Source organism: Lactuca serriola, chromosome 9, assembly GCF_051521515.1.
Source record: "Lactuca serriola cultivar US96UC23 chromosome 9, Lser_US96UC23_V15, whole genome shotgun sequence".
Lineage (NCBI taxonomy): Eukaryota > Viridiplantae > Streptophyta > Magnoliopsida > Asterales > Asteraceae > Lactuca > Lactuca serriola.
The window spans coordinates 220046433-220063888 of NC_136416.1; the positions used below are offsets into that span (position 1 = coordinate 220046433).

At 33.1% G+C, this 17456-nt stretch overlaps 1 protein-coding gene across 1 annotated transcript; it reads right to left on the reverse strand.

Annotated features, from left to right (window-relative positions):
• Positions 1–656: 656 nt before the first annotated feature.
• LOC145072158 (putative disease resistance protein At5g66900) lies at positions 657–5499 on the reverse strand. Its single transcript, XM_079018542.1, has 5 exons — positions 4576–5499; positions 4050–4453; positions 3049–3404; positions 2599–2813; positions 657–1642 (listed from the first exon to the last, which is right to left on the reverse strand). The coding sequence occupies exons 1-5, from the start codon at positions 5321–5323 to the stop codon at positions 822–824; spliced, it is 2544 nt and encodes an 847-aa protein (XP_078874668.1). The 5' UTR covers positions 5324–5499; the 3' UTR covers positions 657–821.
• Between the last annotated feature and the right edge of the window lie 11957 nt (positions 5500–17456).

The following is a 17456-nucleotide window of genomic DNA, read 5'->3' on the forward strand; positions in this document are numbered from 1 at the left end:
AAGGTAGGCATGAGGAAGTTCTCATGGTTTGGTCTCTTTGAAACATTTAACAACCTTTCTTATTTATAGAAGAGGAAACATTCTTTTGTTTACTCTCACCATCGATGTGGGATGAAGATATTGTAATAAAACACCCTTTCTTGTTTATAGAATATTATTTAACTTATTTATAATATTATTGTAAGGAAATTGAAAAGTCATGAGAGTTTCAAATGAATGTGGTGAAAGAAAATTAAACAAGGGGGTTTCAAATGCATGAGATTCAAGAAAAAATGCTAGCTTTATAAATATGTATGATATATATATCAACTATTTCCTAGTTATAAGGACAAACCAAAAAAGATTTGATTTTTTATTCATCAAGATTCTATCAATTTAGTTAACACTTTAAACTTTAGACACTTAATCCAAAGTGAGATGATGATAAACATGAATGAGTGGACTGAAATGAAATAGAGGCCATTGTCAACGACTACACCTATGCATTTGTCGGCTCGTACTACTTAAGATTTCATTCTTTTATATGATATTTCCTTAATGTCAATATGATTTGTTTTTGTTGTTCACATTTTTATAATCATAAAATAACAATAATCTGTGACTCGGGTTATTCTATGCTTGATTCAGGAACCAATCACAAATTACAAAAACCACTCTCATACAAATTACAAAAATCATTTATAAAAACAATCAAAATGTCATCTCATCTGTTTGAAGAACAATATACTAAGAAAATATACACTCAACTAATCAGATTATATATGCAGCATCGAGGGGAACAAAATATTATAATTCTGTCTCATTGATACAAATTGTTCTGTTTAACCAAACGGGATGATTTTCAGAAGGGTTTCTAATCGATCTTCTTCCACCAAATCAATCTCCACATTACCATACTCCCGCCACTGATAAGCTGTTTCTTCATTACATACCACATGTACATGAGACAAGTCCTCCACAGATTCCGGCAGCTCGTATACACCGGTACAACCCTTCATATAAATTGTCCTTAAACTACCCAGTTTCCCCATTTTTTCAGGCAACCCACTCAAGCTTAAACAATCTGAAATGTCAAGAACATTCAACTTTTCAAGGCTGCATATCGATTCAGGCAACTTCTCCAATTTCGTACAAGAACGAAGACTAAGTGTTTCCAAATTAATCAAATCCCCAATTTCTTCATTAAATCCATACATCTCGTTACAATTAGTGATGCTGATCTTCTTGAGATGGATGCTTTTACATAATTTCCCCGGGAATTCGACTAAATCTTGGCAGTAATCGATTTCGATTTCAACTAATTGTGGCCAAATATTTTGGTGGGTGGTACTAAGTTTCTTGAAACCGTTACCAATTTTGCACATAATGAGGGATACTTTTTGCAGGTTTATTAGTGATAAAATTGACGGACTTATGTCGACACGTTCGAGTCTGATTCTTGTTAGGTTGTGTGAAGAGGTAAGAAAATTGAAATTGGTGAATTCTGTAGGGTATAAGCCGTGGTTTGTGATGTTTAGAATCTTTAGTTTTGGATTTCCTGCTAAGAAATTGGGTAAAGAGTAGGTCTTTGACATTAAGTTCAAGATTAGAACTTCAAGGTCGGGTACTTCCATGTAGCACCATTTTGAGGAGAAGGATTCTCCTGCAATATAAGATTGTAATCGATTAATAAATAAAAACGTAATGTGCCAATAAACTTATTAAAACCCTTTTCTCCCAAACCAAAAAAGACTCTTCACTTGTCATATTTTTTTTTAAGAAATAGCAACATACTTTTATTAATTTGTATAATTCATCTTTCTTTCAAATCTTCTATTACAACATGTACATTGAAATAAATAAATAAATAAACAAATATATATATATATATATATATATATATATATATATATATATATATTATAGTAATGCCATCTAAATACAAAGCAAATTTTACTTCTATAATTGGTAGATATTTTTAAAGTATAATGTGTTAATAAGAAAAAAAAATGGAAGCACAATGCTATAACTATGTATATTTTCTACGTAAAGAGTCATGATAAGAAAAAAAAAATTAAAAGTACAATGATGTAATAGAAAGAAACGAAAGTTAAACAAATAAATGGAAGTGCATTACTATTTGTTTATTATAGAACCCTAATTTTATTTTCATCTATTCCTATTACGGTATTGTACTTTGAAAAATATTCAAAAATAGTGATATCAAAATACAAACCAATCTTAGCTGTTATAACTGGGTGGGTTTTCAATATAATATCCTAAAAAAAAATGAAAGTACAAATATTGTAATTGGGTAGATTTTCAAAGTACAATGCCTTAAATAAATTGGAAATAAAAATGATGCAACATAAAGAAATAAAAGTAGGATGCTAGAATAAACAAACAAATGAAAATTACGTTGCTATTTCTTGCATTTAGCCCTTCTGGGAACTAGTATAAAACCAACATATTTTCTATCTTTTGTATTTGATATAAGGTATCCGTTTATATTTCTTTGACAAGTCACAAGTGAGAAAAAAGAACCAACTGGCAACAAATATAAAAGCAGCATAAGTGGGCTTCCATAGTTTCCATTTAGATTTATGAAAGAATAAAAACCTGTGGAAATAGACAATATGCGGGCTTGCATAGGTTCTTGAACTTGTTTGATTGATGTAGGAAATTCATCTCCTCGTATATTTATAATCAATCTTGTCCTTTTTTCTAAGGGTAATTTGCTATTGAGGTGAATAGCAAGCTCCCTCAGCAAATCATGTTGTGTCACAAATTGTTGGTCGCAATGGTTAACTCTTTCACCCAAATCATTTTTAAACCTAAACAATTTGGAGACTAAATTAAATTGATGTCTTGATATATGAAATTTTTTTAACTTAAAGAAGAAAGAAGGACTTAATGGAGAAACCAAAGTGAAGAAAACGAGGGTGTCCCCTTTAAGTCCCGACCTTTTACGAATTTGCCCAAGTGTGCTATTATTTTCTTAAATACTTTTTAAACATCATCTATCTAAACAACACTTAATGGTAAAAAGAGTGAGCATAAGTGAAATACCCAGAGATCATAAGATCGACAAGATTTCTGTAGGAAAGTTCAAAGATCTTGGCGAGGGTATCAACACCACCATCATCATGGTTGTACAAATGCACCCACATGTTCAATAGAGCGCTAACCGGGATCCTTTGATCTTCAGGAAAAGTCCCCAAATCCAAGAAACATTCTTTGAAGTCATCATCTAGGGCATCAAAGCTTCTTTCGAGGCCGATGAGTACATCCTTGTGTAAATCTAGAACCAACCTTCCTTGAGACAAAGATTTTAGCATGGATTCCCAGACTGACTTATCCTTCCCATTTAAAGATCGACCAACCACAGAAAGAGTAAGCGGATGTCTTTTACAACATGTTACCATCTACATACAAAAATTACTTCTTTCTTTAGGAAGATCAAATATATTAATCATACTAAATGAAATTGATGATATTTTTCTGTTTATACTTCGCGTAATCTAAGCTGCCCCACACTGCTCAATGTGATTTGTAAATGGGCAAAGTTGTGGGAAATAGCAACGTAATTTACTCTATTTACCAATATGGAGTATGGGCAGTGTACTTTATTTATTACCCATAAATCCATAATAGCAACATACGTGCTTACATTTTGTAATGATAACAACATATCGAGTTACCCCCACTCACTTGTCCAGATGGTGCAGTTTACCATATTTTTTAGTAGTAGCATGCTTACATTTCTTTACACAAAAATAGCAGTGTATTACAATTTCATGCCAATAATAGCAAACTACTTACAACTCTTTACCAATGATAGCAACATTTAATTTAATAACTAATAAACCAACTACATAACACATATAGATAGAAAAATGTAAGATGTTGCTATTATTAGTAAATATAATAAAGTAAGTAACATTGCTATTATTTGTAAAAGGTATTGATAAACAATGCAAGTAAGTTGTTATTGCGTACAATATGTTCTAAAAAAGTAAAGTAGAAAAAAGAAGTCCTATATTCATTTTAGGAATAGAGCATATAGTTACCTGATTCACAAGATTCTCACTAATAACTGGACTAGGCCTCTTCCCTCCTTTAGTAAATGCAGATTGGCGAAAGAGTGTTTTAGCATCTTTCTCGTTCAAAGGGTCAAATTTGAAGACATCGTAGTTTGTAAATGCAGTCCTAGACGTGACAAGAATCTTGCATTCTCTGTTCTTTGATGGAAAGTTGTCAATGAACGTATCAGACCACACGTCATCTAATACCAGAAGCATGGGACCAACTACTTTCTCATTCAAAAAGTTCTCCAGCTTGTTCTTTGCATCTTCATTACTTTGAAAAAAAACTTGGGGACCCGAGAAATTTGGATTAAAGAGATCGTTGACGATTACCATGAAATTGGGTGATTCTGAAACTGTCACAAAGAAGATGTTCTCCCCGAATTTTTCTGTTCAAATGTATGAGACGATAGCGATAGCATCAGGCCAGTTAAACTAATTACTCCTGTTTCCATATAAAAAACCCTAAAATTTGGATTCATGAATGTGATGGATTAGGATTTAGGATTACCTCGAATCTCAGTGTCATTGCATAGCATTTTCACCAAAGTCGTCTTTCCACATCCGCCAGCAGCAGCAACAACCAACACCGATCGATCATCACAATCCATTGGATCACCATAATCGTCACTACCGATACCTGCAACAACCTCCGCCTTCAGCTTCGCTAATGGCTCCTCAAACGCTACAATTCCCTTCGGAAGTGCTGGAGCTCGCCAGCCATACTTTTCTCGTTCCATGTTTTCACTTCCAGATCTGTCTGTTCTCGAAGACGTCGACATCGAACTACAATAATTACCGTTCCAACTTTTACTCAGTTGAATATCTTTCACATCCGAAGCTATACTATCCATTTTTATTTTGATATCGTGCACCCCTGAAAGCGTCTCCACAATGCCCCGAGTCTGGAATACTTGAACTTCGATTTGAAAGAATCGTAACAATTTACCGTTGAAGTCTTTTAGCTTCAGTGAGTACTTGAACTTCTTGAAGATATTTCTCTTCACTTTCGCACATTTCTTGACGAGTTTTTCCGCTTCTTCGAGTTCCTCTTTGAACATCTTCCGCTCTTCCTCTGTGCGATCTAGTTTCCGATTCATATTGACTACATCCTCAATAATTGGTGTTATTCTCTGTAAGGTGAGAGTGAGTTGCTTCAGTTCTGGCTTGAAATTGGCCGTGGTTTTTACTACATATATTACCAGGTCAGTAAGTTTGGCGATGGATTCGGAAATAAGGGGATCTACGAGAAAAGCCATGCTTGTGTGAGATTTTTAAACTGAAATCAGCATAAAAATGAGCAGGAAGATGAGATGGATAGACTTGATGATTGGAAGATGTTGGAAAGAAAACAGAGCTTCACAACTGGAACTCCTGGTCAACGCCTTCCCTCAAATCTCAATGAACAAATAATATTACAAAAAGAAAAAGAGAAATGAAATAATGGCAGCCGCCGTTTACCAAAATTTCAGTGGGAAGTGCTACTGTCCTAGTGGACATTTTGGAATTTGCACGTTTTTATATCTCTACTCTCAATCAATTAGAAAATTTCAAATTTTCATATAAAATGTTTGTATCTCTATAAAACTTTTTAGTTTTGAACAGGTTGTATGTTTTAGTCAAATGTATATAGTCCGCCGTAATAATTATGAACGAAAACTGTAAAAATAGAGAGGGGAGAGTGATAAGTGAAAACTGAAAACCCCAAGTCCCTAACCATATAAAAAACAAAACACTCCTAAACTACCGAACACACATCTAGATTCTAGAGTAATGGATCACCCAAACTTCTACGGGCTTAAAAGTTTCTAGAAAAAATATATTATCCAGTTCACCACTTAACCCAACGCTTATGGTAGCGGCCCATTCCCACCAATCAACTAGTCAGGCCTAGAAACTTAAAGTCCATCATCCAGCCCACTATAACTTGGCCTAAAGTTAAAGGGCCTAATCCGCTACCCAGTACCCACCAAAGGTAGTCCACTCCCATAACAAGCACCAACTGCACTGATGAGCACCATAATACCTTCAACTGTATTAAAGTGTCGTTCTCTTTGTCTTTAATAACTTTAATGAGCACAGTATTTAATCCGATCAACTATATTTAGCCGTTTTCTTTTAGCTTAGTTGATTAAGAAGGCTTAACGGGTTAAAGCCAAAATGTGTGATTTAATCCATATAAAGAAGGCTTAACTGGTTAAAGCCAAAATATGTGATTTAATCCATTTAAGATATAACTCTTTATATTTTACCCTTCAACCAATTATTTTTCAAGAGACCTTGGCCTTATAGTTTCATCGGCCCTTGACCCCACAAATCCCAACTGACAACTTCTCAATATTATTAATGATTGCATATGGCAACATGAAAACCGAAAACTAATATATGTATATATCCTTGCAATACAATACCCTAATCAAGAGGGCTTTTAGTTACCACATTCAACAATATATAGTAAAATTGAAGGCTAGTGTTGAAAAGAATTAATAAAGTTTCAAACTTAAACATTAATTTGTTAAATGTGTTAATAGGTTAATTAATTAAAAATGATAAACAATATATTTGTATGTATTTTGTATACGTGTTATTATACTGCAAGTAAAGGACACGCGGGTCAAGTGATATACGGGTTATACCCGATGTTTAGTGGGTTATGATATATGAGGTGTTAGGTGATCTTGATAGACATAGACGAAGATATTTTTTCTCATCTTATCTCTCAGTTTTCTCTTTCATCTCAAGTTAGGGTTTGTTCATCGTTATTTTACAAGATCTGTAATATGAGAGTATGAGTGATTTTGTAGTGAGGTTTGAGTTGTAATCTGTTGATGTAAACCATCTGTTTCATAGTGAATGAAATGATGATGTTGGGAAGATCTTGTGTTGATTACATTTCTTTACATGGTATCAGAGCTATGGCTCCTTCGGTGTTCTTGTGATGTTCGTTGATTTGCGATTGATCGTCCTGGTAATTTCTTAAACCCGTTCATTATTTTGTTTACAATCTCTTCCTAGACTGACACAGTTGTTGTGTATCATGAGTTTGTGTGAACTCTGATCTTCGATTTTATCAATTGTGTCACTCTTTCTGATGTTCAGTTGATTTAGGGTTTTCGTTAGAAAATCCAATCGAACATCTGTTTTTTTTTGTTTGTATCTGGTACTGCGAGATTGTTGTGATCTTGTAGGTTTCTTCTGTGACGATCAAATCAAGTTTGTCTACAAGACTCATTGTGAACAAAGATTAAGCCAAATCGATTAATCTCTGAGTCTGAAATAACTCACAAGGGGTCAGAGTTCATCACTGATAAACCCTAGTTGAGAACGGACAAAGAGAGTCGATCTCTGCACTTGACTCGTCGTAAAAAGATTTGTGAGCAATTTCTTATTCTTGTTCTTTGTCTTACATGTTTGTTTGTAAAGATCCTGGCGATCTGTGTTGTGTTGATTGATTTTATTTTTGTATATCTGCTTGTTTCTTCATCTGTTCTGATTGTCTTGGGCCCCGATATACGTGGTGACCATCTGGACATAAGATCAGTTCAGGGGAAGTTTTCTTGAGTTTTCAATATTTCTTGAGTTTTATTCTCATTTGCGTCTATGGCGGGTGAGACAACTGATCCACCCAGTGGAAGTGGGAAGGATGATCTGATTAATTTTGATGATCCTCTCTATATTCACCCTTCTGATAATGTTGTTACTTCTATAATTACAATCAAGTTGACTGGTGATGAAAATTTTAGGTTATGGAGAAGTTCAATTTCTAGAGCTCTTACAGCTAGGAATAAGTTAGGCTTTGTTGATGGTACTTGTAAAAAAAGCAGTGTCGATGAGTCAAAGAAAACTAAATGGGATAGAGCTAATGCTGTTGTTTGTTCTTGGTTGTTGTCTTCTATATTTGACTCAATCTATCAGAGTCAAGCCTATTATGAAGTATCAGAGGATATTTGGGAAAATCTTTTTAAAACATACAATAAATCTGATGGATCTGTTGTTTTTAATATACATCAACAAGTTAATTCCCTTAAACAAAATGGTACTTCTCTGTCTAATTACTTCAATAAGCTTGATTCTTTATGGAAAGAATTTGATGGTCTTACTAGTTTAACAGAGTGTACCTGTGATGCTTCTATTAAACTAAAGGATCATTCAAATCTCATGAAACTTATGCAATTTTTATCTGGACTTGATGATTCATATAGTCAAGTCAAAAGTCACATTTTGTTAATGGATCCCTTACCTAATGTGAAAACTGCTTTCTCTATTGTGTCTAGAGAAGAGTCACTTCAAAGAAATGGTTCTTTGACATCTCTTCAAGCCTCTCAGTCTATAAATAAGTCTCAGACGTCTGCTTTTAATAGCAAGTTTAATAACAAGACTAATGTGAATAAAAATAAGGGTCAAACTATTCAATGTAAGAATTGTGGTATTAAGGGTCATACCATTGAGAAGTGCTATAAAATAATTGGGTACCCTAAGGATTTTAGGTCAAGAAGTGAAACTAATAATCAGAATAACTTTGTTAAAAACTTTTCTGCTAATTCTACTACCACTTCTTCTGGAAGTGCTAGTACTAATAATTTTTCTGGTGATTCTGAGTTTCATTACCTTACTAAGGATCAGTATTTCAAACTTTTACAACTTATTGGTGATAAGCAAGTGAATGAAGAAGCTTCTGTTAGTGCTAATATGACAGGTACTTGTTATTTTCAAGCTTTTAATTCTTCTGTCTGTAGTCAAAGATGGATAGTTGATTCAGGGGCTAATCAACATATGACTGCCTCTGAGTCACTGCTCCATGACACTGTGGATGTGTCAAATTTGGATCTGCTGGTGTGTCATCCCAATGGTACATCAGCTAAAATTAAAAAAATTGGTAACATGAATTTATCCAATTCTTTAACACTATTTGATGTTTTTGTTGTTCCTGATTTCAATGTTAATTTGCTGTCTGTTCATAAGGTTTGTAAAGATAGTAATTGTGAGGTTGTTTTTAATGAGCATAATTGCAAAATTCAGGATTTACAATCAAAGGTGATGGTGGGGAGTGGTAGAGAGTCTGGAGGTCTCTATTACATTAATAGTGCACCTTCAGGTAGTATATCTAATTCTACTATCTCTTCTTCTGATTGTTGTGTGTCTAAGTTAACTTGGCACAATAGAATTGGTCATCCTTCTGATCAAGTTTTAAGTTCTTTGAGACATAAACTTAAGATTGGAAGTGAAGTACTTCCACCTTGTGACAATTGTCATAAGGCTAAACAAACTAGAGAATCCTTTCCTATTAGTCAGCATACTACTTCTAAACTTGGTGAGTTAGTTCATTTGGATGTTTGGGGTCCTTATAAAGTGACAACTTCAGAAGGATTTAGGTATTTTTTGACTATTGTGGATGATTTTACTAGGGCAACTTGGGTTTATCTTTTAAAGTCTAAGGATGAAGTTTATGATTCTGTTCTTGTTTTCTTTAATATTTTGATTAATCAGTTTAGTGTTAAAATTAAAACTGTTAGATCTGACAATGGTATAGAGTTTTTGAACAACAGAATGAGACAATTAACTGAATCAAAAAGAATTTTGCATCAAACATCATGTGTTCATACTCCACAAAAAAATGGTGTTGTGGAGAGAAAACACAGGCACATTTTAAATGTTGCTAGGTCTTTAATGTTTCAGTCTGGTTTGCCAATTAAACATTGGGGAGATGCTATATTAACTTCAGTTTTTTTGATTAATAGAACACCTACTTCAGTTTTACATGGTTCTTCTCCCTATGAAATGGTTTATAATTCTGCACCTATTTTTGATAAACTTAGGGTATTTGGATGTTTGTGTTTTGCATCTAAGCTGAATAATAATGATAAATTTTCTGAAAGGGCTGATAAGTGTGTTTTTCTTGGTTATTCTTCTGATAAAAAGGGTTACAAAGTTCTCAGTCTTGATTCTAATCTTATCTTTGTTTCCAGGGATGTAAAATTTTATGAGTCAGTGTTTCCTTTCAAGCTTAGAACTTCATCCTTAACTGATAGTTCAGTTGTCAATGTAAATTCAAATGACCTATTTTCCTATGATGAATCTACAAATTCTAGTTTTATTCTAGATAATACTAGAACAGATAACTTGAGAAGTAGCCATCAGATGGATGGTGCTAATGCAGACCAGGACCAGGATGAGACCTTTCCCTCTAATGTCAGCAACCGGACTGGTGAGGTAGATGTGCCTCTATCTGATGAGTTGTTTCCAAACTCTTCTGTATTGACTGAGGAAACTGATTCAATTAATTCTAATCCTTCTGAAAGCTTGTCTACTAGGATCACTAGGTCTGGAAGGAATGTTCACATGCCAGTTAGATTTAGTGATTATGTTATAGAGGGTAAACATAAATATGGTATTGAAAGAACAGTAAACTATTCAGCTCTTAATACTGAGTCATTCTGTTTTATTTCTAATCTTAATAAAACAGTTGAACCTAAAACTTATAGTGAAGCAGCTTTAGATCCAAATTGGATCAAAGCTATGAATGAGGAAATGGAAGCTCTTTATAGGAATAATACTTGGGAAATTACTAATCTTCCTAAAGGAAGAAAAGCAATTGGATGTCGTTGGATATATAAAATTAAATATAAATCTAATGGTGATATAGAAAGATATAAAGCTAGGCTTGTGGCTAAAGGATATAATCAGGGGGAAGGAATAGACTATGAGGAGACTTTTTCTCCTGTTGCAAAAATTTTAACTGTTCATGTGGTAATAACAATGGCAGTAAACAGTTCTTGGCCACTTTATCAGTTAGATATTAATAATGCTTTTTTATATGGAAATTTATCTGAAAATGTATATATGTGTCAACCTGAGGGGTATCATTCTAAGGATGATATAAGGGTTTGCAGGTTGTTAAAGTCTCTTTATGGACTTAAACAAGCCCCAAGGAAGTGGAATGAAAGGTTGTCTTCTTCTCTCTTAAGTTTTGGTTTTAAGCAAAGTGTTAATGATTATTCATTATTTGTTAGACAATTTCAAAATACTTTTATAGTTCTACTGGTTTATGTAACTGATATTATTCTAACAGGTAATGATGAGTCTGAATTAAATAAAGTTAAAATGTTTCTTAAATCTCAGTTCTTAATTAAAGATTTAGGTGAATTGAAATATTTTTTAGGTATTGAAGTATTGAGAACTGAAAAAGGTATATGTTTAAATCAAAGGAAATATTGTATGGAATTGCTTCATGAGTTTGGTATGTTAGCATGTAAACCAGTTAAAACTCCACTTGAACCAAATTTGGTTGTCAAAAGAGAATATGATTTGGAAACATCTGATTATTTAGTTAATATAACTGAATATCAAAAACTTATTGGTAAATTGATTTATTTAACTGTGACTAGACCTGATATATCTTATGTTGTGCAAATATTAAGTCAGTACATGCATAAGCCATATAAGTGTCATGTTGATATTGCTTTCAGACTGTTGAGATACTTGAAAAACAGTCCTGGTATGGGAATTCATATAATTAACTCTGGTAGTTTAGATTTGATTGGGTTTGTGGATGCAGATTGGGCAAAATGCTTGTTTAGTCGAAAATCTGTAACAGGATATCTTGTATATCTAGGAGGATCTCTTGTTTCTTGGAAGAGCAAGAAACAGAATATTGTTTCTCGTTCATCCACAGAATCAGAATATAGAGCATTAGGAAGTATAACTTGTGAGGTAATATGGATTTTAAAATTACTTCATGATTTAGGTATAAAAACTAATTTACCTGTTGATATTTTTTGTGATAATGAATCTGCAATTAAGTTGGCTTTAAATCCTGTATTTCATGAGAAGACAAAACATTTTGAGATTGATCTTCATTTTGTTAGGGAGAAAATTGAAAATGGAATTTTAAAAGTTAATAAAATAATGTCTTCAAACCAAAATGTAGATATTTTAACAAAATCGCTTGGTAGTGTTCAACATGAATATATTATAAATCGACTTAATATGATTGATAATTTTAAGAAGAATTAAATTTTTTTTCAAAATTAATGTTTAGTTTGAGGGGGCATGTTGAAAAGAATTAATAAAGTTTCAAACTTAAACATTAATTTGTTAAATGTGTTAATAGGTTAATTAATTAAAAATGATAAACAATATATTTGTATGTATTTTGTATACGTGTTATTATACTGCAGGTAAAGGACACGCGGGTCAAGTGATATACGGGTTATACCCGATGTTTAGTGGGTTATGATATATGAGGTGTTAGGTGATCTTGATAGACATAGACGAAGATATTTTTTCTCATCTTATCTCTCAGTTTTCTCTTTCATCTCAAGTTAGGGTTTGTTCATCGTTATTTTACAAGATCTGTAATATGAGAGTATGAGTGATTTTGTAGTGAGGTTTGAGTTGTAATCTGTTGATGTAAACCATCTGTTTCATAGTGAATGAAATGATGATGTTGGGAAGATCTTGTGTTGATTACATTTCTTTACATGGTATCAGAGCTATGGCTCCTTCGGTGTTCTTGTGATGTTCGTTGATTTGCGATTGATCGTCCTGGTAATTTCTTAAACCCGTTCATTATTTTGTTTACAATCTCTTCCTAGACTGACACAGTTGTTGTGTATCATGAGTTTGTGTGAACTCTGATCTTCGATTTTATCAATTGTGTCACTCTTTCTGATGTTCAGTTGATTTAGGGTTTTCGTTAGAAAATCCAATCGAACATCTGTTTTTTTTTGTTTGTATCTGGTACTGCGAGATTGTTGTGATCTTGTAGGTTTCTTCTGTGACGATCAAATCAAGTTTGTCTACAAGACTCATTGTGAACAAAGATTAAGCCAAATCGATTAATCTCTGAGTCTGAAATAACTCACAAGGGGTCAGAGTTCATCACTGATAAACCCTAGTTGAGAACGGACAAAGAGAGTCGATCTCTGCACTTGACTCGTCGTAAAAAGATTTGTGAGCAATTTCTTATTCTTGTTCTTTGTCTTACATGTTTGTTTGTAAAGATCCTGGCGATCTGTGTTGTGTTGATTGATTTTATTTTTGTATATCTGCTTGTTTCTTCATCTGTTCTGATTGTCTTGGGCCCCGATATACGTGGTGACCATCTGGACATAAGATCAGTTCAGGGGAAGTTTTCTTGAGTTTTCAATATTTCTTGAGTTTTATTCTCATTTGCGTCTATGGCGGGTGAGACAACTGATCCACCCAGTGGAAGTGGGAAGGATGATCTGATTAATTTTGATGATCCTCTCTATATTCACCCTTCTGATAATGTTGTTACTTCTATAATTACAATCAAGTTGACTGGTGATGAAAATTTTAGGTTATGGAGAAGTTCAATTTCTAGAGCTCTTACAGCTAGGAATAAGTTAGGCTTTGTTGATGGTACTTGTAAAAAAAGCAGTGTCGATGAGTCAAAGAAAACTAAATGGGATAGAGCTAATGCTGTTGTTTGTTCTTGGTTGTTGTCTTCTATATTTGACTCAATCTATCAGAGTCAAGCCTATTATGAAGTATCAGAGGATATTTGGGAAAATCTTTTTAAAACATACAATAAATCTGATGGATCTGTTGTTTTTAATATACATCAACAAGTTAATTCCCTTAAACAAAATGGTACTTCTCTGTCTAATTACTTCAATAAGCTTGATTCTTTATGGAAAGAATTTGATGGTCTTACTAGTTTAACAGAGTGTACCTGTGATGCTTCTATTAAACTAAAGGATCATTCAAATCTCATGAAACTTATGCAATTTTTATCTGGACTTGATGATTCATATAGTCAAGTCAAAAGTCACATTTTGTTAATGGATCCCTTACCTAATGTGAAAACTGCTTTCTCTATTGTGTCTAGAGAAGAGTCACTTCAAAGAAATGGTTCTTTGACTTCTCTTCAAGCCTCTCAGTCTATAAATAAGTCTCAGACGTCTGCTTTTAATAGCAAGTTTAATAACAAGACTAATGTGAATAAAAATAAGGGTCAAACTATTCAATGTAAGAATTGTGGTATTAAGGGTCATACCATTGAGAAGTGCTATAAAATAATTGGGTACCCTAAGGATTTTAGGTCAAGAAGTGAAACTAATAATCAGAATAACTTTGTTAAAAACTTTTCTGCTAATTCTACTATCACTTCTTCTGGAAGTGCTAGTACTAATAATTTTTCTGGTGATTCTGAGTTTCATTACCTTACTAAGGATCAGTATTTCAAACTTTTACAACTTATTGGTGATAAGCAAGTGAATGAAGAAGCTTCTGTTAGTGCTAATATGACAGGTACTTGTTATTTTCAAGCTTTTAATTCTTCTGTCTGTAGTCAAAGATGGATAGTTGATTCAGGGGCTAATCAACATATGACTGCCTCTGAGTCACTGCTCCATGACACTGTGGATGTGTCAAATTTGGATCTGCTGGTGTGTCATCCCAATGGTACATCAGCTAAAATTAAAAAAATTGGTAACATGAATTTATCCAATTCTTTAACACTATTTGATGTTTTTGTTGTTCCTGATTTCAATGTTAATTTGCTGTCTGTTCATAAGGTTTGTAAAGATAGTAATTGTGAGGTTGTTTTTAATGAGCATAATTGCAAAATTCAGGATTTACAATCAAAGGTGATGGTGGGGAGTGGTAGAGAGTCTGGAGGTCTCTATTACATTAATAGTGCACCTTCAGGTAGTATATCTAATTCTACTATCTCTTCTTCTGATTGTTGTGTGTCTAAGTTAACTTGGCACAATAGAATTGGTCATCCTTCTGATCAAGTTTTAAGTTCTTTGAGACATAAACTTAAGATTGGAAGTGAAGTACTTCCACCTTGTGACAATTGTCATAAGGCTAAACAAACTAGAGAATCCTTTCCTATTAGTCAGCATACTACTTCTAAACTTGGTGAGTTAGTTCATTTGGATGTTTGGGGTCCTTATAAAGTGACAACTTCAGAAGGATTTAGGTATTTTTTGACTATTGTGGATGATTTTACTAGGGCAACTTGGGTTTATCTTTTAAAGTCTAAGGATGAAGTTTATGATTCTGTTCTTGTTTTCTTTAATATTTTGATTAATCAGTTTAGTGTTAAAATTAAAACTGTTAGATCTGACAATGGTATAGAGTTTTTGAACAACAGAATGAGACAATTAACTGAATCAAAAAGAATTTTGCATCAAACATCATGTGTTCATACTCCACAACAAAATGGTGTTGTGGAGAGAAAACACAGGCACATTTTAAATGTTGCTAGGTCTTTAATGTTTCAGTCTGGTTTGCCAATTAAACATTGGGGAGATGCTATATTAACTTCAGTTTTTTTGATTAATAGAACACCTACTTCAGTTTTACATGGTTCTTCTCCCTATGAAATGGTTTATAATTCTGCACCTATTTTTGATAAACTTAGGGTATTTGGATGTTTGTGTTTTGCATCTAAGCTGAATAATAATGATAAATTTTCTGAAAGGGCTGATAAGTGTGTTTTTCTTGGTTATTCTTCTGATAAAAAGGGTTACAAAGTTCTCAGTCTTGATTCTAATCTTATCTTTGTTTCCAGGGATGTAAAATTTTATGAGTCAGTGTTTCCTTTCAAGCTTAGAACTTCATCCTTAACTGATAGTTCAGTTGTCAATGTAAATTCAAATGACCTATTTTCCTATGATGAATCTACAAATTCTAGTTTTATTCTAGATAATACTAGAACAGATAACTTGAGAAGTAGCCATCAGATGGATGGTGCTGACCAGGACCAGGATGAGACCTTTCCCTCTAATGTCAGCAACCGGACTGGTGAGGTAGATGTGCCTCTATCTGATGAGTTGTTTCCAAACTCTTCTGTATTGACTGAGGAAACTGATTCAATTAATTCTAATCCTTCTGAAAGCTTGTCTACTAGGATCACTAGGTCTGGAAGGAATGTTCACATGCCAGTTAGATTTAGTGATTATGTTATAGAGGGTAAACATAAATATGGTATTGAAAGAACAGTAAACTATTCAGCTCTTAATACTGAGTCATTCTGTTTTATTTCTAATCTTAATAAAACAGTTGAACCTAAAACTTATAGTGAAGCAGCTTTAGATCCAAATTGGATCAAAGCTATGAATGAGGAAATGGAAGCTCTTTATAGGAATAATACTTGGGAAATTACTAATCTTCCTAAAGGAAGAAAAGCAATTGGATGTCGTTGGATATATAAAATTAAATATAAATCTAATGGTGATATAGAAAGATATAAAGCTAGGCTTGTGGCTAAAGGATATAATCAGGGGGAAGGAATAGACTATGAGGAGACTTTTTCTCCTGTTGCAAAAATTGTAACTGTTCATGTGGTAATAACAATGGCAGTAAACAGTTCTTGGCCACTTTATCAGTTAGATATTAATAATGCTTTTTTATATGGAAATTTATCTGAAAATGTATATATGTGTCAACCTGAGGGGTATCATTCTAAGGATGATATAAGGGTTTGCAGGTTGTTAAAGTCTCTTTATGGACTTAAACAAGCCCCAAGGAAGTGGAATGAAAGGTTGTCTTCTTCTCTCTTAAGTTTTGGTTTTAAGCAAAGTGTTAATGATTATTCATTATTTGTTAGACAATTTCAAAATACTTTTATAGTTCTACTGGTTTATGTAACTGATATTATTCTAACAGGTAATGATGAGTCTGAATTAAATAAAGTTAAAATGTTTCTTAAATCTCAGTTCTTAATTAAAGATTTAGGTGAATTGAAATATTTTTTAGGTATTGAAGTATTGAGAACTGAAAAAGGTATATGTTTAAATCAAAGGAAATATTGTATGGAATTGCTTCATGAGTTTGGTATGTTAGCATGTAAACCAGTTAAAACTCCACTTGAACCAAATTTGGTTGTCAAAAGAGAATATGATTTGGAAACATCTGATTATTTAGTTAATATAACTGAATATCAAAAACTTATTGGTAAATTGATTTATTTAACTGTGACTAGACCTGATATATCTTATGTTGTGCAAATATTAAGTCAGTACATGCATAAGCCATATAAGTGTCATGTTGATATTGCTTTCAGACTGTTGAGATACTTGAAAAACAGTCCTGGTATGGGAATTCATATAATTAACTCTGGTAGTTTAGATTTGATTGGGTTTGTGGATGCAGATTGGGCAAAATGCTTGTTTAGTCGAAAATCTGTAACAGGATATCTTGTATATCTAGGAGGATCTCTTGTTTCTTGGAAGAGCAAGAAACAGAATATTGTTTCTCGTTCATCCACAGAATCAGAATATAGGGCATTAGGAAGTATAACTTGTGAGGTAATATGGATTTTAAAATTACTTCATGATTTAGGTATAAAAACTAATTTACCTGTTGATATTTTTTGTGATAATGAATCTGCAATTAAGTTGGCTTTAAATCCTGTAT

Coding starts and splice junctions, on each gene's coding strand:
- LOC145072158 (XM_079018542.1), bottom strand. CDS start 5,323: ATGGCTTTTCTCGTAGATCCCCTTATTTCCGAATCCATCGCCAAACTT. Junction 2,814..3,048: donor GTCGATCTTATGATCTCTGG/GTATTTCACTTA, acceptor CAAATTGTTTAG/GTTTAAAAATGATTTGGGTG. Junction 1,643..2,598: donor CATATTGTCTATTTCCACAG/GTTTTTATTCTT, acceptor CTTATATTGCAG/GAGAATCCTTCTCCTCAAAA.